The sequence below is a fragment of the Styela clava genome, chromosome 8 (genome assembly GCF_964204865.1).
Source record: "Styela clava chromosome 8, kaStyClav1.hap1.2, whole genome shotgun sequence".
NCBI classification, from domain to species: domain Eukaryota; kingdom Metazoa; phylum Chordata; class Ascidiacea; order Stolidobranchia; family Styelidae; genus Styela; species Styela clava.
The window spans coordinates 104,563-125,760 of record NC_135257.1 but is presented as its reverse complement, the minus strand read 5'-3'; the positions used below and the strand labels follow the sequence as shown (position 1 = coordinate 125,760).

The 21,198-nt window shown below is 37.3% G+C and overlaps 2 protein-coding genes across 7 annotated transcripts in view; one reads left to right on the top strand and one right to left on the bottom strand.

The window, feature by feature from the left end:
• The window catches only part of LOC120346232 (FERM and PDZ domain-containing protein 2-like), a 136,603-nt gene that overhangs the window by 64,000 nt on the left and 51,405 nt on the right, over nt 1–21,198 (bottom strand). The gene's annotated exons all lie outside the window — the stretch shown is intronic.
• Nucleotides 1–21,198, top strand: part of LOC120346183 (uncharacterized) — a 36,079-nt gene that overhangs the window by 3,430 nt on the left and 11,451 nt on the right. For 4 of the 6 annotated variants that reach the window (XM_078115129.1, XM_078115127.1, XM_078115130.1 and 1 more), the window contains exons 4-16: nt 10,469–10,630; nt 10,779–11,270; nt 11,494–11,683; nt 11,757–11,866; nt 14,341–14,544; nt 14,863–15,177; nt 15,322–15,511; nt 15,714–15,823; nt 17,026–17,703; nt 18,086–19,123; nt 19,449–20,198; nt 20,361–20,556; nt 20,652–20,764. In XM_078115129.1, the coding sequence (XP_077971255.1) occupies nt 10,469–10,630; nt 10,779–11,270; nt 11,494–11,683; nt 11,757–11,866; nt 14,341–14,544; nt 14,863–15,177; nt 15,322–15,511; nt 15,714–15,823; nt 17,026–17,703; nt 18,086–19,123; nt 19,449–20,198; nt 20,361–20,556; nt 20,652–20,764 (4,548 nt within the window). The remainder of the gene's footprint in view (nt 1–10,468; nt 10,631–10,778; nt 11,271–11,493; nt 11,684–11,756; nt 11,867–14,340; nt 14,545–14,862; nt 15,178–15,321; nt 15,512–15,713; nt 15,824–17,025; nt 17,704–18,085; nt 19,124–19,448; nt 20,199–20,360; nt 20,557–20,651; nt 20,765–21,198) is intronic. The other 2 variants (XM_078115128.1, XM_078115131.1) reach the window with 2 other exon arrangements.

Below are 21,198 nucleotides of genomic sequence, written 5' to 3'. Positions count from 1 at the left end.
CCGCCTATATCTATATTGATTTGAAATAGTGATTGAATAATTCGGCTATAAAGGCATTTCTGCGTGGTCATAAGACGAGATGACGTTAATGAACAGCCCTCGGGTTCGGGTGCTTTTTTTTTCGAGTGCTCGAGTGCCTAATTGAGGTCAGGCGCTAATTGTAACTAATTCCCTCAAGTTTCAACGTGTTTTCAACAAAACAATACCCCGGCGATAATTATAGCTGAAATGTTACCAAGCAATTCACAATTTTATTTATGGAATTTGCAAATTCACCAGTTTCTTGACGATTTTAATATTGTCACGCCCTAATTATTAGTGCAAAAAATACTCCCATTCTTCCGCGGCGGTTTGACGGGTTCTTTGTTTCATTCTTTAGAAAGTTCTGACACGGGGATATAGAATACTGAATCGGGAGGGTTGAATCCCTGTCCACTTACTGGTGATTTTCCGTTTTAAAATGCGTGAAACATTCTCTATTTTAAATTAAATGACGTTTCGCGGGCTAGAGTTCTCCCCGAAAATGATGTGTTCCAGACGTTAGTTAGACGATAGATAAAACATTAGATTAATAGTTTTCGTGACGCCCCGTTTTCGAAAATACAAAGTTATATCGTAAAAAATTACACCCGGTATCCGAAAATACAGTTGTATCTCGAAAAATGTGTTTTGTTACATTTAAAATAAAACATTTTTGGGATTAATTTAGATCATATTTTACTTTTCACGACACCCGTTTCCGAAAATACAAGGTTATATGGCGAAAATGTGTTTTGTTACATTTAAAATAAAACATTTTTGCGATTAATTTAGATCATAATTTACTTTTCAGGACACCCGTTTTCGAAATTACAAGGTTATATCGCAAAATGTGTTTTGTTACATTTAAAATAAAACATATTTGCGATTAATTTAGATCAAATTTTACCTTTCACGGCAACCCGTTTCCGAAAATACAAAGATATATAACAAAAAAATGCGTTTTGGTACATTTATTTTGCATTCCCAATAAAATACATATTTTCCCTAATTAAGATCGTCGATGAATCTGTTCCTGTCGTTCAAGCTCGACACACGTACACACGTTTGGACGAGTGTGGGGTGGTTTTTTGGTCGACGATAAATTAAAAAGTTGCCACACGTTATTTGTATAACGATAATAACTGAAAATTAAGGTTTTATAATAGAAGTGAATTTGTCTCAAGATGGTATTTCACGATTCCGGCCCACAGAAAATAAACACGCTGACAGGCTTGGTTATAATTGATATTCGTTTAATTTATTTTACACTATTAATAAACGCGCCACACCAATTGCGACCATATAAATTGCAGTCGCATCGGTATGGACTGTATGTTTTTGGCGCTCTCACATTTATAATAATTTTCAACAAAACAAAGCCCCGACGGTCATTAAAACTGAATTCGTTACCGAATAATTCACAATTTTATTTAAGGAATTTGCAATTTCAAGATCTCACTTGACGATTTTGATGATGTCATGCCGTAATTATTACTGCTTAAATGCCTCAAAATACAACAAATGTAATCATTTTCGACGATAACAGGCGCAACAATTCGTAAACGAACCGTTATAACGAAATTCGCGATTGATTTTACCTTTCTCTTGTTTACAATTTTAACATCCCGCCGGCCATGTATGGTCGAATAAAATGTTCACATATTCGAAATATGACCCGGCCAAGGATGGAAGGGATTCCTAAAAAGCTAATAGAAAGTACATACGCGAGGGTATGATATTATTATCGAGAATATTTGTGAGCATATCACAGGACGGAAATATTTTGCACCCGGCTGTTTGTTGGCAGAACAACGATACGCTAAAGTTAATTGATCGAATACAGGAAAGTATTTATTTATCATCTCACTTGCGAACATCGAGGTTTTGGCGGAATTGTACGATCATGTTGTCTTTCTTAAATAATAACTTTTTCAATAAATGTTCATTTTACTTTTGCGTCTTTATTATATGTCGGGTTTTCATTAATTTTAAATTCGAAATTGTCCGAAATACTCCAACAGGTGTATAGGTACAATAATAATAGTACTTACCAGGGAAGTTTAATACACACGATGTGTAAAGGGCGTCGTAACTCCCGTTTATTAATTATAATTTTTTTTTCATTCTGCTTAAAAAACAACGGCAGTCATCTCACGTAAATCTCGCGACCAAATCTTTTTTGTTTTGTATGGCATCGTCTTGGCGACGAATTTATTGCCGACTGAATTTTAATTGTGTTTTAGGATAAGTTATTTTCTGTTTGTTGGTTTCTAAACTTTACAAACTTGGGTAGCAATTACTATTAATGTGAGATTTGTGCATATGAACGATTGAATATCGCGACTGGATGTCCGATATCTGAGAATGCGTAATTCTCTTTCAACATTAATTTTCAGGATATCAGCGTTCAGGATACCAAAGAGTGCTATTTATGAATGCTGAAAGTACATGACATTACTAAACATTTTGCCAATATATGATGTTTTCTGCCCGATTTAAACTAACTCGCACGCAAACCAAGGCATGTCGACATTTAAAAATTACTTGTCTTTGGGTAAGCTCTGAAATAGTATAATATAAATGTAAATGAGAAATTAGGTCACGCTAGCTCACGAAACGGGAGGATTTTCAAAGTGATGTTGTGTAATATTTAGGAGAAAAAAGTTTGAAAGGAAAGTAGGTCAACCTATCTCCTAAAACAGGGGAGTATCCTGTGTAATATTTCGGAGGGAACGTAGGTTAACTTATCTTTTAAAACAGCGGGTGGTGACTTTCAAAGTGGTTCAAAATCACAAATTAATAATTATCAGATTAGGTTTAGGGATAAATCGAAAAGTTGAATTTCCAGCGCACCTAACCCTAATTAGTTGATTGCTACTTATATTTGGGGGGAGGGGTTGCGGGGATTATTTTGCACGGGATTTGTACAAACGATCCACCCTGTAACTAATATGGTTTCCAGCCTGCCTCGTGTCTGTTAGATGGAAGGAGTAACAAGTGTGGAAGTCTTTGCTGTTTACGCGAGTAAGGACACCGTGATACATTGCATGAAAGTTTTGTCCGCGGCAGGTGTTAGCAGATGTCATTTCGTTGCGATGAATTCGCTTGTTTTAATTAAACATGAATTCGCTTAAAGGGAACTGGGTTAACGAAAAGGTTCCTCCTTAATTTATAATATTAACCGGAGGAGCGCTTTTTCGAGTATCTATGCCGTTTTAAATGGGTTATATGAAAGGCTAGGGCACCTAACTTGTTAAAATCGGCAAAAGCACTTTCGCACTTTTTTTTTCGACTGCGAAACACTTTCGCACTCATAATTTGCTTAGAGTTAACACTGCTTGCAACCTTTAATTTTGGCCCGCGAACGACAAAAGTTTGCCGACCTCTGGTTTAGACTTTAGAGCCAGTGAAGTTATACAGTCATCCCAACTCAAATCTTCGACCCACTGCCCTATCTCCCTCCAATTTCCTATTTTCGATCCGCTGCCCTGTCTCCCTCGCCTCGGCCAACTGCTCCACCTCCCCATCCTCGACCCACCGCCCTATCCCTCAACTTTTCTATACTCGACCCACTGTCCTATTTCCCACAACCTTCCTATCCCCTTCAACCTTTTAAATCCTCGACTCATTGCCCTATCTCTCTCAACTTTTCTATCCTCGATCCACTGCATTATCTGCCTCAAACTTCCCACCCTCGACCCACTGTCCGACCTCCCTCAACTTACTTATCTTCGACCCACGACGCTATACCACTTAGTACCTAACCTAACGGCGCTACAATCACGACTCGACCGTCAAAGTCAAGACCGTCAAAGACCAACTTCCATGTGATATACTGGTCGAGTAACTGCCAATGAGATATTTCAATCGTACGTCGACAAAACATGATTGACGGCATTCGTAAATGTAAGCTGGAATCTCAATTGGTAATCAATAACCATAATTAGTGGCTTAAAAATGTGCTACTTATTAGGCTACTGATGGCATCGGGTTTGAAGTCACTGTTTTTAAAATTTGAACAGGCCATTCGATATCGACATATCTGAGTTCCGTTTCAGAAACTCATTCAATGTCGCCTGCATTTCCGTGCAAGGCAAAACGATGAGGAAATAATCAAATATTTGCACGCTTGGTCTTTTTCAACGAATGTTCTGCCATATCCTGCTGTATATACAAATTTCTTTTACGTGACTGAGAAGGCTGAAAAGTCAAAAATATAAGTCGCTCAGTGAGTGTAATCCCTTCCAAACTATTTTTAAGCCATGAAATGTTTTGTCGTAGCTAGCGTTGCCAACTGCCCTTTAATTCAGCGTATAGTCCCAAAATTGAGCTTATCTTATCTGCAACTTAATGAAGTCGCAAAAGACTTCGCCTTTACTATATCGCCTTTACTATAAAATGTTGAAGAAAAATACTTATACGGACCAGAGCACTATTGCTTATTTCGGATCAGCATCATACTGTCAAAAGACTCACGACATGGCTAATTATTAAGGGCATAAAACGGCTTGTTAAAATTTAGAAAACTGTCATTCCCAACAAGAAACCATAAGTAGCCCAATTAGTAACACTATTACTGCCAATTATGGTTATTGTTTACCATTTGAGAATCCAGCCTACATATACGAATGCCGTCAATCATGTTTTGTCGACGTACGATTGAATCATCCCATTGGCATACACGACCAGTATAACGCATGGAAGTTGGTCGCAAGATAGTAAAGTTCAGTGTGGCGATCGGGTCGTGAATAAAGCGCCGTTATAGGTCAGATACTGAATAGTATAGCACCATAGGTCAAAGATAGGTAAGTTGTGGCAGATAGGGCAGTGGGTCGAGGATAGGTAGGTTGAGGAAGATAGGGCAGCATAGGTTGAGAAGAGAAAGGTTGAGGGAGATGGAGCGGTGATTCGAGGTTGCAAAAGTTGAGGAGGTAGGGCAGTAGGTCGAGGATAGGGAGATAGCGCAGTGGGTCGAGGATAGAAAGGTTGAGGGAGATAGGGCAGTGGGTCGATGATAGGAAAGCTGAGGGAGGTCGGGCAGTGGGTCGAGGACAGTTTTCAAGTAAACGAATAGCTCGCGGAAGCCCTAAGTGTCTTTAACGGAGTCCTGAGGCTGTCTAGGATATAACAATGCGAACAACTAAGTAACGCATGTTTCCCCGACTTTTGATCTCTTGAATTCTTCCTTTTTACACTTTACCATTGCAAAATTATTAGTACTTATTTCAAGAATGGTTTTGCGAGTTTAGGACTCGAATTTACCAAAACACAACTAAAATCTAACAAATACCACGCGAAAACCGAGGTGATATTCACAACCATGAAAATCTGTCTGAATGACTAAATCAGTGGTCGGCAACCACCGGCCGCGGCCCATCGCCGGTCCGCGGAAAGGGCACTACCGGTCCGCAGAAACGTGACGTAAAAGACTGACAATGTCTTATAACATCTTTAGTTGATTGAAATTTCAAACAATTATGAGTTGAAAAGAGTCTTTGCGATTTATAGGGTAGCTACTTTGGCAATCTTTTGGGCAATACTGCTATCTGAATACCCCGGAATTGCAAAAAAAAAGCTTTTACAGACATTTTTACATTCATGTGAGATCGGGTTTTCAAAATTGACAACTACAAAATCGCAGTAGGCTAAAAGTAAGAAATACGTTACTTGAATAACATCACTTTTATTTTTAAATTAAATATCAACCTAAATTTAAAACGTTTATTGTTACGTCAAATTCTGCACTTATGCTGATTGGCCAATGTTACGGCAGTAAATAAGGAAGTCTAAACTCTTGGAAAAATCCATAACTATAATTGGAGTTTTATATAGTTGTTATAGCTAAATTCGGTACACAGACGCGATGCTTATATTTATGGTAAATTTGAATTGTTTGAATTGTTTTTTTTGCGACCCCGTATTTGCGGACCCCTGGTGTGTCCAATGTATTGCTAGCCAGATTTTTCCTATGAAGAATGCAATGCGTCAAATTGATATGAGGTGCAATTTGTAATACTCTTGCTAAAAACCTTTGTTTTCCCGCCATGGCCCCAGCCCTATCAGTACAAATGCTAATACACCGCTCCCACGATAATCCATCATTCTGTAGGCTCGTCGCCACTGCTGAGAATATGGTTGACCAGTGCATGTTCCAGAAAGAGCCGAGCACATGAGTAACTTATATACCTAGCGAACACAATCAACTGCGCTAAACACCAGACGTATCCGTGGATTCATCCAATTGCAAAGCGTATTTTCCTCCTTTGACTCTATCAATCAGTTGGCACCTAATATCTTGACCCATTTCGCTGATACGTCGGCGAATGGTATCTACAGACATTGGTATTTTTTTCATTTCCTTAGTAACCTCGTCTACATTCATAATATGACTAATTGCAATAGTTTTGATTAGTGTTTCTCCAATGGTGTGTGGTTTTATATCTTTTGCGATTAAATATGCCACTTCATACAATGCCTTTTGAGCTTTTTCTAAGATTGTGAGATACTTTGTCATTTTTTTCTTTTCGCCTAACAATTTTTTTTCTGATCGGCGGAAAAATGTATTGGTTTGTCAATGAATTCTGAATGCTTTGCTGTGAGGTGGCGTTTCAATCTCACTGATTTCAGGCTCTCGTTGGCAAGAACACCGGAACAAACAACACATTGAGGACGTGACTCATCATTCATAAGAATACACGTGAAACCAAGCTTTATAAATTCTTCGCTGTACTTCCGCTTATAAGGATGGTTTGAGTGATGTTTTTTTATCCGATGAGGGTGAGAAGATGAGTCTTTTGTCGGGCGTTGATCCCACTGCTTGAAGACGCAAAGATGTCTGAAGGTGCATGCGGTGTTCTGTTTATACTTGATTTCCCCGTTGTATCTTCCGCTCGCGACTTTTTTCGAGTATTCTTCAGTAACCAGTTTGTCAACATTATTTGTGACTAAAACTACCTTTAAAATTCTTAACCCCGCTAAATTTTGAATTTAACCAAGAATATCTTACAATAACAAATGTAACAGCACCCTAACTATTTAATCTAGAATGGACAAATCTCATCATCTGTCTTTATTAAGCAATTCCACACTACTACTGCTAACCTCGCATTGCTACGAAACAATACAATTGTCTACCTACGTAGTAGGATAATACCAATTAACAATGCAAACATCTACGTAATGAATGTTTCCCCGATTTTCAATCCCGGCAAAATTCTTTCGCTTTATACTCTACCATTGCAAAATTATTGGTCCTTATTTCAATAATGGTTTTGCGAGTTCGCGCCTATAAACCGGTTTATATGTTTCAAACTGTCATTTTAATTCAATACATTCAACAACCTTTCATTTACATGTGGCTATAGAAAAGTTTGGCCTAGTCTATCACAGCTATTTCTAGATTAATTTTTGATTACTGCATTTTCAAATAAAACTCCGACAGAGCAAAATGATTATTGAGTTTGATTAGGACTTATATTTACCAAAACACAACTAAAAACTAACAAACAACACACGAAAACCGCCAAAACGAGATAATATCCACAACCACGAAAGACTGTCTGAATGGCAAAAGTATCCGAGCGCTTCTGAAACGTTTATTGTTACTTCAATTTTGCACTTATGCTGATTGGCCAATGTTACTGCAGTAAATAAGGAAGTGTATACTCGGGGAAACATTCATAATTATAATCCGGATTTATAAAGTTGTTATACATAAATACGCTACACAGACGCGATGCTCATATTTATGGAAAATTTAAATTGTTTCGTGACCCAGAGTGGAGGGTTTCGCGACCCAAATTTGGGTCGCGACCCCGTAGTTGCGAACCCCTGATCTATACGTCTTCTCGGCTATCATCCCTGGCCTTAAAACCAGCAGAATTACAAAGTAGAACATTCTGTCTGATATCCAGCTAAGCAATGGACGCCAATCTTGCATTTGTAATCGCCGTCTTATACCTTGCCGTTTTAACAGCATAAGAATGCTAACAAGGGAAACGGAAGCAAATAGTCAACTCTAAGAGAATGCGCGATTTAACGGCACTAAATTTATCCGTTTAAATAATACAAAGCAGGGCCGGATTAGTGTGAGATCCAGTGGCGTAGCATCCACCCCCGCAACTCCCGCGGTCGCGGGGGGGGGGGGGGGGGGGGCACAGCTATGTAATGCACATCTCATAATGTCGATGTTAGTTTTGCTCAAATCGTTTTGTTACGTAGCAATGCCGGAGTCGTCGATTTTCGGCGTCGTGGGGTTTGATCGCACCGGCCACCGGCGCAATTACGAAGGCTGTCAGATTGATGTCGAAAGCAAAATCTCTTAGTGGCGCACAAAAACGAAGAATAAAGAGCAGAAGAGATAGAACGTATGAAAAAAATTAAAATAACCAAGATAAACGAAATATTTAAACCAAAATTGAAACAATTAGACTTGGGAATACCGAACGTTACTGAGGAGGAATTAAGCCTAGCACCGGTGGTATCGGTAGAAAACCAGATGCGTGTTCAATCTCCAAAAGTGATGGCGCCGGCGCGAATGAATTTTCTTACACGACAATTATCACAGGTAAGCTACTGATTTTTGAAGCAAATTGAAAAAATTGATATGACGAAGATGGTGGATGAGTTTGCTAACACGAAGACGCAAATTTTAGGTTACTATAGCCTTTTTATAACGACATGTTATGCTTTTTGACGAAATAAAAAAAAACAACTTTGTTTTAGCTTATGTCCGAGAGTTTTTAGGGTCATTTCCACGAAATATTTTTGCGGGGGGCCCACGAGAGTCTTGCTACGCCACTGGTGAGATCATAAGCTATGACGTTTGTGAGGCCACTCCTAACAATGACATCATAAACAATCCATTATGAACACATAATTTGTATCTAGAAAAAGTTATGGGGAAAATATTATGACGCCATGAATAAAATTTCAAATATGGTTGAAATACGAAATATTATTAAAAGAGCAAATACGAACGATAATCACCCAAGTAGGTTGGATAGTGGGTTAAATTACGAAATTTAAGACTGTTATAAAAGGTCATGTCACAAGAAAATTGACGTCATCATACCCTTCCGAATATCTTTCGTATAATTTAACTCACTATCCAATATACTTGGGTGATTATCGTTCGATTATCATGGCCCAATTACTAATAAATAAACATTATTGATAAATAAAATTAGCATTTCGTTTTCTAAAATTAAAGGGGCTTGTGATAAAAATATACGAAATAGCAAAAAATATAATAATTCTTAGATTCGTTGTTCCTTGGATAAATTAGTACATCTATATATCAATATTTTGTGTATTTTTACAAAAATAAAGGCTATATTATGCTGAAAACTATTCAATTAATCGAACTTAGCATATTTTGTTTTTGTGGTTGAAGGAGTATAGTTCTTAAATTTAGACAAATTCGCCTATTGGGCAGTATATATTTTTTTAATCGTTTAAAATGGTTAAATATTTGGTACAATAATTACCTGAATAAAAAAGTTAACAATTTCAGTTTTACACCATTTTGAAGCGGTTTTTGATTAAGAAGCTACCTTGCCTACTGGTAAATCTCTCACGGACATTAAGACAGTGTTTCGCAACCTTTTTTATTGAATTCCTCCCGTCGCGTATTTTGATACTTTTTATTCCAACCTCATTATGCATAAAAACTACTCCATTTGGCGCTCTAGAAGTATGTGTACCAATATGAAGGTAACCAATTTTGTTCGCCTACTCCACATTAAGTTGTGTTGAGTCTAAGGGACGGAAGTCTATGGGCAGGGGGGTATATTCACTTGGCTAACATAGACAGTCCCCGAACTCGTAATAGAACCAAAATAAGGAAAATCGGAAAAAATATAATTATGGCCAAACCGTAACCTGGTACACATACTACGGGGGTACCCTCTATTTATCTAATCTATGATGGATCCTTAGCTAGTGTAATGTGCAAGTCACACTCTCGCTTCCCCTTAGGGGGGGAATCCCACCCCGGGTGGGAGACGTGGTGCTACGCGAACGTCGGAAGCGCGGTGGGCAACCGAGGGTCTAGTGTAGTGTATTTGTACAAGTACAAATGTCTAAGGGTGCATATTCCGTGAGCGCAAATATCTGTGAATTAATGGGTTCAGACGTACGGGGAAAGTGTAAGTGAGTGCATACCGAGTGCAAGTGTACTTAAATGCAAATGTCCGTTGGTGCAATTGACCGGGTGCAAACTACATACGGGTGCCGGAATCTGTATGCAAAATAACTAGTTACCAATTCAATCAAACGATCTGGCGCATTGCGTTTCATTTCATTTGTCCTAGTTATTTTGATATTAAAACTTTTAATGAATGTAAGTTAATGAAGACATTGGAACCGAAAAAAATAATGGTAAACAATCTGTGCGAGACAACAATCCCTCTCCAATGTAATAATTTGTTCTTACATGGACTTTTAGTTCTAATTGAGGAATATACGACGAATTTATCAACCAGCTCATCTCAAGAGGAAACAATCGTGACGAATATCCAGAATCTAGAAAGTTCTGTTTCCAGCCACGATATAACGATGACAACCATTGCCGCTAACGAACAAGAAGGCTCCTCCACGCTGTCATCAGGTAAGATAATCTCTTCGTATTTTCTCTACCATTTTGGATCTGGTAATCGGCCAACATATATGCATATGAAATAACAACAACTAAGGCGTACATTGCGCTACAATATACCACAAAAATAGCATATATATAAATTATTTTGCATACACAGATATTTACACAATCGCTTACCCCACCGTCGGTGCCACTGCTGAGCAAGTCATAAGAAATGATATTCAGAAGGGGACAACAACTATACTAAGTGAAACTCTATCTGTCGCAAGCAGTAAACATACGACAACGCACACAGAAGTAGGAATGAACCTAGAGAGAACTGCTGCTGTATCACAAACAAACACGGCGATTGTTATACCTTTGTCAACACGAGCTACTTATAGCAAATTTGAGTTTACAGCCAATCAAACAACGAACAGTTTGCTACACAGTTTCGAATCTAACAGAGGTACTGTCGTATCAAATCCTAGTTTGAAACCAGAAACTACATACGATTTTGGAAGCATCGTTCCGCAGACAGCAGCAGTCGATATTGGCACCACAACAACTCCAATAAAATCAGCATTAAGCTTTGCAAATTCTACTAGCAATTTAGAAGAAATGTTTACAAATTCAACCACAGAATATGTAGCTAGCTATACAGCCACAGGTATCACCAAAATTGTTATAGTATACGCCATACGGTATTGTTATTCTACAGTAGACTCGTTATCGTGTGTTTCCAGTGGCTTCTATTTTCGAATAGTGTTTTACCAATTACTGAAATGAGTCAGTTGACCTTGTGTTTCTATGGGCGGCGAGGAGCCTAGTTGACTCTAGTTTATTTGTAGAAAACGATAATAAATCAATATCATTAATGATTTCATTTACAGAGAAAAAGCTCTACTTTGAAATTGGCATCGTCAATAAAACATACAGCATGGAATTAGGTAACTCAAGTTCGGAAGCTTATAAAAATCTTTCAAATGAGGTGGAAAATGATCTGAAGAAAATTTTATCCAACGTTAGTGGCATATCCAATATTAAGGTGATAGCCTTTAGGAACGGCAGCATCATATCGAGGTAAATAAATTATTGAATTACGAGAGATAAATTATTATATGTAGAAAACTAATAACCGGAAACATTTCTTCAGCATAGAAATGATGGTTGGCGATCAAATAACTTTCGACGCGATTGTACAAGGGTATTTGAACTCCACCGAAGACTTAAAGAAAGGTTTTGACTTACAAGGATTTGTCGCAGGTGAGTCGAGCGATTACAACGTAATTTCGGTTTGGATATGAAGAATCAAGGATTTGTCCCACGATAAAAAAAACATTCTGTAGTGAAAAATTGAACACGGATTTTTCTGTTTGTTTCAATGCCAATGTCCGACCTATCGCTTCCAGGCTGCATACCAAAACAATGCACAATATAGACTTGCACATATTACAAAATATCAAGTCATTATATTGTCTCTGGCATTCGCGTCTTGAAATATTTGATGTATATCTTGCACGAGCGCAGTCAACTATTTTTGTTAAGACTTCTGTTTTGCGTCAGTGGAGTCAGCTCTTGATATTCAGCCTGAAGATGTTAATTCTTAACCTTCGTCATTTTCTCCCATTCACAAAATATTTTATAAACTTCTCGCGATGATGAAGCATACATACTGTATGGAAATATACATGGACAGAGTTTTCATAATCGTATATGTATTTGAATATCACCATCTTCGACTAGCTTTTCTGATATATATGACACATCTGATCAGATGAACATGATTCCTATCACGTTTTTTTACTGGCGATTGGACTTTTGATCGAGGATCCTTTGGTGACATTATAAAAGATTCGATATCGGTATTCATTTAGCGAAAACCCTACATTTACGCTAAGAAAATTGAAGGTTTGGAATTGCGCTAATATGAAGAAGTTTGTCACTGATTTAAAACTGACGTGAAAAAAAGTATTTCAACAGGAAAACTGTTGCGAACAAAATTATTTGTTGACATTTGTCAAATAAACCAGGGGTGTGCAACCTATTTTGCAGGCAGGCCAGATATCATTAACTGGGTAAAACCGCGGGCCGCACCTTCATTTAACATAGACTTTCTGTAAGTTGCAGGTACCAAATAGTGTCTTTTTGTTTTTGATCTTATGGCATTATTAGGGTCCTTGCAGAAATGATGAGTTAAAACGCATAAACTTCTGAAAACTGTTATTCAAATTTATTGTCACACCGAATTTAAACGAATTCAGTGAGAAATTTGCTGCTGAATTATTTTCCCGACTACTTTTATCTAAATTTGCTTTAATAGAAGTGCTAGCAATTCGATTTCCATTTTCCAGGTCTTCGTTTTTCAGGCGTTTTTTCACCACCATTTCAGGAAAAAATATGTTGAGCTGTAAAGTGCCATATTTGAAGGCACTACTTGTTTCAAATGTGGAATGTTATCTTAGTTGACATGTTTTCGGTAAAAATCACCAGGATTCATTTCCAAATAATTTGCTGACAAATCTTATTCTAGATTAGATTTGGACAAGATCAACTTATAGGCTGAATCAGTTGCCTAATCTTCAATTGCCCGTTCTTACTAATTCATTAGAGCCTGCCCCGCATTTTCCCAAATTGCTCGCTGCTCAGCAAGTGGCGACCTACAAAGGGGTCGCCAAGCACTTTTCAATGGGTCACCAAACTAAATAATTATGCATACGACTTTTTTCTGTAAAATTTATCTTACTCGGTGGTGGAAAAAATAAATTTGTTAATAAGCGGAAAAATTAAAAACGAAAAACAAGGGAAACCAATTTCTAAGGCTTTGGGCTGACCAATCACAGAAGCCTCCCACTTCAGAACACTCTTACCACCATGGCACATTATCTGTTGACAGCACACATTTTAATTTGACTCTAAGTCTGTGGTTTCTAACTTTTTTCATTGAACTTCCCCCTTTGCCTATTTTGAAACTCCTTCCCTCTCTATGAATGAAACTAGTCTATTTATTCAATTTTTAATGGACCGCTCAATAATGTAATGCGAAAGTCGAGTTCTCGTTTTTCCACAGTTAGTGATTTATTATAAAAATCGAAATTAATATTTGTGTTGTACAATATATACTCAATGCGAAGGGCTTACGATATATATATATATATAAAAGTAAAATAACAACGGCAAAATTTCTTCCTTGGGCGGAATTCTCCCCGATTGGGATTTTCATTACCGTATTCTCTGGTACCGCCTAAGCCGATTTTGACTCCTGGTATGTTCTGGTCGAAAGATAATACACCCAAATAATCCAACCACAGTAAGTCAGGTTAAAAAAATAGGTCTCGGACCCGGATATAGGCTTTGCAACGCGAAGGGAACCAGATTAAACTAAATTAAACACTTGTTCCGATGGCCGCACAACATTCAAATTGGCACTTCACCACGGGTAACACAATTTTACTTTGCGGGCTAAAAATGGGAAGCATTGAACAGTAGCCTACGGTTTTGAAGTTTTCAAGTTGGGACGGAAGTCCTCCAATAATTGTAAAATTATATTCTGATTCAAACTTGGCGCAGTTGTAAAATGCCTCATTAGAAAACCATCCATCATTTTTGATCAGTAAGAAGAGTATTTAACAAAATAATGAAGTCCTCGTGAACTGACAATAACTGATGCTTGCGATTTGGAGGTACTATACTCGCCCTATACTCAGTATTGAAACTTTTTCATTTTGACATCGTTTCAGTTCTGGGAGAATATACGACGGAGAATATACCCACTAACACAAATCAAGAAGAAACTGCCGAGACATCAACTAAGACCACTTTATTGGATATAGCAAAAACGGTTGCAGTTGCTGATCCGCAAAGCATAGCTAATTCCAGTCATGATTCGATGATCACAACTATCTTATTCAATGGACAAGATGTCTCGACCACAGTATCGACAAGTAAGGAAATTTCACTGTCTACTTTATTCTATCTTATACATGATAATTAGCCAGCATTAAACTGAAGTTTTATATAATGTCACGGAAGAAGTTGTCATCCAGGCATACGACACTCCAACTGTTTCATATTTCAACAAAATTGAGCGCTTTTTACTGGGAGTTAACAGCAGTTAACGGTTTTGACCTAATTTTGTTGTAAGATAAAAAAAAAACTGCAGATTGCAGATAGATACAAACATTTACCAGTTTGTAACATACTACGAGTAGAAAAGCAAATAAAATAAATATTAAGCTATTAAAAGTGTTATTTCGCTCCAGCAGTCACGAGTGAGGAAGAAAGAACTGCATCTACACTTGCCCAAACGGAAGAAATGACTAACACAATTTATGATGAGGTAGACAAAATTAATTCAACCATAGTGAGATTTGAGCCAACTGAAATTTCCGATGCAGGGTCTGTATTTAAATCCATAGCCCACACTCCAGATAAAGTGACAACAGGAACCACTTTTTATGAACAAACATCGCCAAACGTTATTCTTCAATGGTTATCAACATCACCTAATCAAGCCGGAACTACTACTACTCTGTTGGATTCATCAATTAATGCTGATAGAAATTCAATTTTTACAGGTACGGCACACAATATGTAGATCTGTTTCTTCTCGAAAACAAAAACATTGTCACAGGCTAATTCTGTATAACGTAACACTAGCAAATTAATCCGTTGACAAACTGAAATACCGAAGTTTGTATCATTTCAAACATTTTTTAAAGGAAAGACTTATCTCTTTGATATTACGCTCGCGAACGAAACTTACAACACACATCTTGACAACCCGAGCTCTGAAGAATATCGAATCCTGAAAAATAGGACTGAATATGTATTGACTCAAATATTAAAAAACATGACTGGATTTTTGGAAGTAACCGTCACGGGGTTTTCAAATGGCAGTGTTATAGTCAGGTAAACTACATAAAGTAATAATACATTTTGTGCGTATGACATATTACTTTGATCACTTAACGGTTTTGCCTGCTGGTGACCATTCGCTGGATCGAATAACGCAATAATGTAATTGAATTAAATTGAAATAGATAACAAAAGTGTACTTTATACATTTATTTTATACATGGTAATAGTCTCAGTAATGTAACTATATTTTCAGATTTCAAGTAGAAGTTTCTAGTAACGCTACACAAGAAGATATTATTCGAGCATATGATAATTCAAACGCAACAAGGAAATCACTTTTCAAGAAGTCTGGTTTCACGCGAGGTATACCAAAATTCAAATACATAAATACCGTATTTCCCGGCGTATAATACGCACTTTCGTGGTCAAATTGATTCCATTACATTTGAACCCATGTACATTTGAACCCACGACAATTGCACCTGCATGCTATTGCACCTATGGAATTTTTCTTGTTTTACGGATATTTGAACCCATACTAACCCTAACCTATGGGTTAGCACCCGCATATAGATTGAACCCGCGGAGATACACATGGGTTCAAATGTACGGCCACCGCTCAAGTTTAGTCTCACAAATATGGGGGTGCGTATTGTACATTGGTTTACAAATATCAAAAAATATCAGTTCTCATTTTATGCTTCAACTCGCTAATAATTGTCACATTTATTAATTTAAGTTCTCAATTTTATGTGGCAAAGTCTAGAATCAGATCATGCTTGATTCGGTAGAAGCATACCCAGTTCAACAACAATTTAGTGTTGATGACGGCCCAGAAAAAGTGGTGAAATAAAAGTGATAAAAACATGCTGTACATTCGTTAACTGCTGTCATTGTCTTGTCTGTTTCTCCCGTTTCGCCGAATCGGCAAAACTTCACGTAATAAATCACCATATGAGTGACCTACGGCTTAGAGCGGCGTCTGAAAACACGTTCTGATATCGAGCTGTGTCAGCATTTAAAAGGGGAGGAACAAATAACTTTACAAGAAACTTTAATGTTAAATAATATCACATCACGATTGGCAGGTGTTTCACAGGCAAATACATAAAACATATTACCAGATATATATAGTTAACAGAGCGGAAGCAGACAGAATGTCTAAAACGCCCAGAAAAAACACCTACAAGGCAAGAGAGGACGGAATTTTGATATGTTTAATATGCATGGAGTTTGGAAAATTCTGGTTGAAAATGTACTAAAACCTAGGTGCGTGTTATCTACGGGCGCGTATCATACACGAAGGAATACGGTATATTACCGCTAGGACGCCAACTAAATACATCAAAAATACCCCTGTATATATTAGCCCTGTATTTTCAGGATTGAGTTGAGTTCGTTATCCAGAATAGGAGCAATTGTCCAACTCTTGTATACGCTGTTGTTTTAAAATGTTTATTACGGTTATATATTACATATACGTTAAAGTAATATATTGTTGATGGACTTCAAAGTGATACTGTAGAGAATTACGTGTAACCTGAGTTATATTATTTGTTACGCAGTGACATCGAATATGGGGGCAACACAATCAGTTCCAGCCCCGCAGTCGTCAACACGAATTATCTCAACACCTCAAAAAGAATCTACAACAATAATCACCGAAATGAAATCGTCTATTCGTGCAACAATTCCCAAAGAAACGACTGATTCACAAATGATGGTTACGACTATTAAACATGAATTGTCGTCAGAAAGTGTCGTAGCTGAGGATACTACAGGAACGATCTCACATACTCAACCTAAAATAGCAAGAAACATAACTGGGACTGAAAATCTTTCCATGCGCTCAAATTACGTGCGATCTGGACCTACGACTAACTCACATTTTATACCCTCAAGCATCCCAATCGACTACACTATGACTCCAGACTCTGATGTGAAAACGACTAAACCAACTATAGTAGAAACAGATACACTATTATTACTGGAAAGGTCTACAACAGACGAGACTGTTAGCAAATTAAGTACAGCAGACGGGCAGAGAGCACTATCAACATCAAATACACCGAAATGGAAAACCGAAACAAAATCACTGTCAATGACAGAAATGCCAACTTCCTCATATGCCGAGAAGATTTCAACAACATTGATTACTGGTTCAAGTTTCCAAACTAAAATGAATTCCCTATTGCCAGATGAGTCAAGGCTTTCGACGATAACACTGTTCACCACAATGTCAGGTAAATTACCAGTTATATGTTACAGAATCAGATGATGTTAACATAACCACGGTCCAAGCTCCAAAAAAGTCACTCAAAGGTAATAAACTACTGAAGATTGTGATGACTAAGACAAGTATATCATGCTGCTTGCGCCACTGCCCAATTTTATTTTAGTAGGACGTCGCCCAACCTGAAAGTAACTTCTAGAATAGGGCAAAAAACTATATACTATTACCTTTAGTTTAACTGGTAGTTAGGTCACAGCATTAATCACTTCGTCTTCAAAATCGCATGCATTCTTTTCACTTATCTCAATTTCAAATTTTTAATGGTATCTCAACCAATTACACTTATGAACACCTAAAATGATGCATATATTATTGAAATTTTTAATAAACAGGCGATGATATCCCGAATACGACAAATTTGCCATTGACCCAAGAAGATAAATCAACGCTGCACAATGAACAAACCACAGCAATACCGAACATGACTGAAAAGTTAGCAAACGGGTCAACATCTCCACCCATACATACACGGACTATATTTATGAATTCTGGATCAGAATCTACTCAAATTTTGCGCACTACACCAGGGGTATCAGCTGGGCAGTACACAGACCATAAAATGACTACAGGAAATACGTTAGTAACAACGAATAAACGCAGCGAAATAGGGAGCACAGGTAATCAAGCAACGGATACGGAGATTCATAGTCCAACAACATATATATTCCACTCCGAATCTGAACCTGTAACCATTGCACGACTAGTGGGCGACCAGACTAGTGGGCAAGGAGGATCTTCCTCGAGCTTAATTCCCGCTGAAGAAACTACAGTGGGAATTTACGCTGATATCGAAACCTCAAAATTGGCAAAGGTTGAGACAGGTTCAACAGTTGTATATACAGCGAATATATACAATATTGCCACGAGTATAACGGATGAAATTCCTACAAAAAGCAGTACAGTTGTAACGGAAGGAACAAAAACAAATACACGGAAACGAACAACATCACCAATGACTGTACAACCTTCCACGACAGCAAAACAGGCGACAGCAACAACTACGGGATTGCAAACGACGTCGGTTAAAACAGATCAAGATAAGACAAAAACATATACCCAGAACAAACAAATATCATTATTTGATTCCACTCCATTAGGTATTACATCAGCGTCGTATCCGCGCGGATCATATAATTCAGCAATGTTAACAACACGTTCTCCGACAGATAAAACAACGCTGCTGGTTGAAACATCCAGTCAAAAAGTGGAAACAGTTCATGCCAGTGACAAATCAACAATGGCTGATACTTCTTTATATCCAATAACATCTTCTGAGTTGATGACACAGCCAATTCCTACAACACTTTCTACAGCTTCTCAATTACAAACTACTTTCAATGCTGTGAGTGAAACAACTCGCATGTACCCGGGTATGACCATTGTTCATATGTTACCTATCTAGTTCAGTTAAACTTGTATAAACATAGTTTGCAGTTGAACAATCGACGATTAATTCGTATAGTATATTATTTAAATTCGAATATTTGTTCGTATACAATTCTCGAAGAAGTTTTTTCACATAAGCGGTATATGAATGAGAAATAACAACTAATTCGTGTAATCGCTAATATTTAATTAATTTTATACCGAGTTTAATTTGCAAGGCAGAATTCTTCCAAAAGAATAAAAGTATTAACCTCTCAATATATTGATAAGAATACCCACTGAATGCCATTTTTTATTGAACATTTACAGTAAATAATGAATATAGTACAACAAATATAACTCCGACTGTGCGACCAGAAAATACGCGGACGAATTCTATGCAAAAAAGGCCCACTGATATCACCACGATGTACCAGGAAGTGACTACAGAAGTAACAAATAAAATGAAGTCGAACGATGTGGAAAGTTCTTCAATAAAACAAACACATACGCCCACATCAGCGGAAGCGTTGTTTACCGCAAGCAACTTATCAACTGCAGAAAAAGAAACAAGTAAAACAGATCTGACCTACAAATCTTTCCCAGAAACGATAATTGAAGATTTAACAACAATTGAAGCGACAATGTCACAATATCGAGTAGACGGAAGCACATTTACCCAATCTACGACAGCAACAAATACAACAAAAGAGGACAGCATATCAACAAGTACAAAAATCATTATGAAGGAAACTGTAAATAAAACTACGAGTGCTGGAAGCAGAGAAAAAACTTCCGCCACTGCAACTTCGAAGGGTGAATATATGCCGGCCTCTCAATCTGAAGAAAATACACGGGCAATCCAAACTAAACAATCGTTTTCCGAATCATCAATGGCTAGAGTAATCATTTCAAATGAACAGACTACTGACACAATTACAACATTAGAATCGAACGAGTCAAATGTCCAGTATGAAGAAACTTCTCAGCAGACTCCAGTATCATCTTTAAGCACTACCACATCTTCCAATTTGAAAATCAGCTCCAGTACCGTGGATGAAACAACGAATGCGATTGAAGGTGCAGAAGCTTTTTTGGTATTACTAAATTGAATGCAATATTCCGATTTCAACTATATTAAAATATAATTCTTCGGTCTTAAATAACCACAATATTTGAAATATCACTTTTCCATGTTTATCGCAAAAATATTATGATACTAACGTTCATTTTGCTTGATAGTTGCGGAAAAAATGTTTTTATTTGAAATCACTTTGGTCAACGAGTCATACAATACCAACCTTGACAATTCAAATTCTACCGAATACAAAAGCCTCAAACTTCACGTCGAAACGAAGTTGGAAAAAATTCTCTTAAAGTTACCTGGGATACGAAATATATCGGTTTCTGGTTTCAGAAACGGAAGCGTTATTGTAAGGTAAAGTGGAAAGAAAACGTTTAACATTCACTGATTTGAATTAAAAAGGAACGTTCAATTTTGCACATTAAGATATTTTTTCGAATATTTCCTAGGATCAATATGAACGTAGAATCATATGTCACCGAAGAAAGTGTATTAGAAGGATACAAGAATTCGACCAACCCCGAGAAGGCATATTTTATGACACCTGGCTTCGTCACATTAGGTATGTCTTGTTTTAAGAAAGTCGAAAAAACTGACAATTGTGGTTGTCAGTCAATAAGCATATTCAAAACATGGTCTTCCATGAGATGTTTGACACATTCTCTTTTTTATTCGGTATTTACTAATAATGTTTTAAATCAGTATTCTGGTGCAACAACATTTAGAATTATACAAACACCCAGTATAAAAAGATTGCTTCCATTCAATATTTACAGGAAAAATGCTCAAGTTTGAAATAACGTTGGCAAATCAAACCTTCAATACAAACCTTGAGAATTCGGATACTGTCGGCTCTCAATTATTTATTCTCTTAGACATTTTTAATAATCCGATTTTAGGTGACTGCTTCGTAAATACATTTCTGGTCTCGTCTGAGCATTTTGAATAGCTTATCCTACAACCTAACTTCATACACTTGAGCCACGTTACAAATTT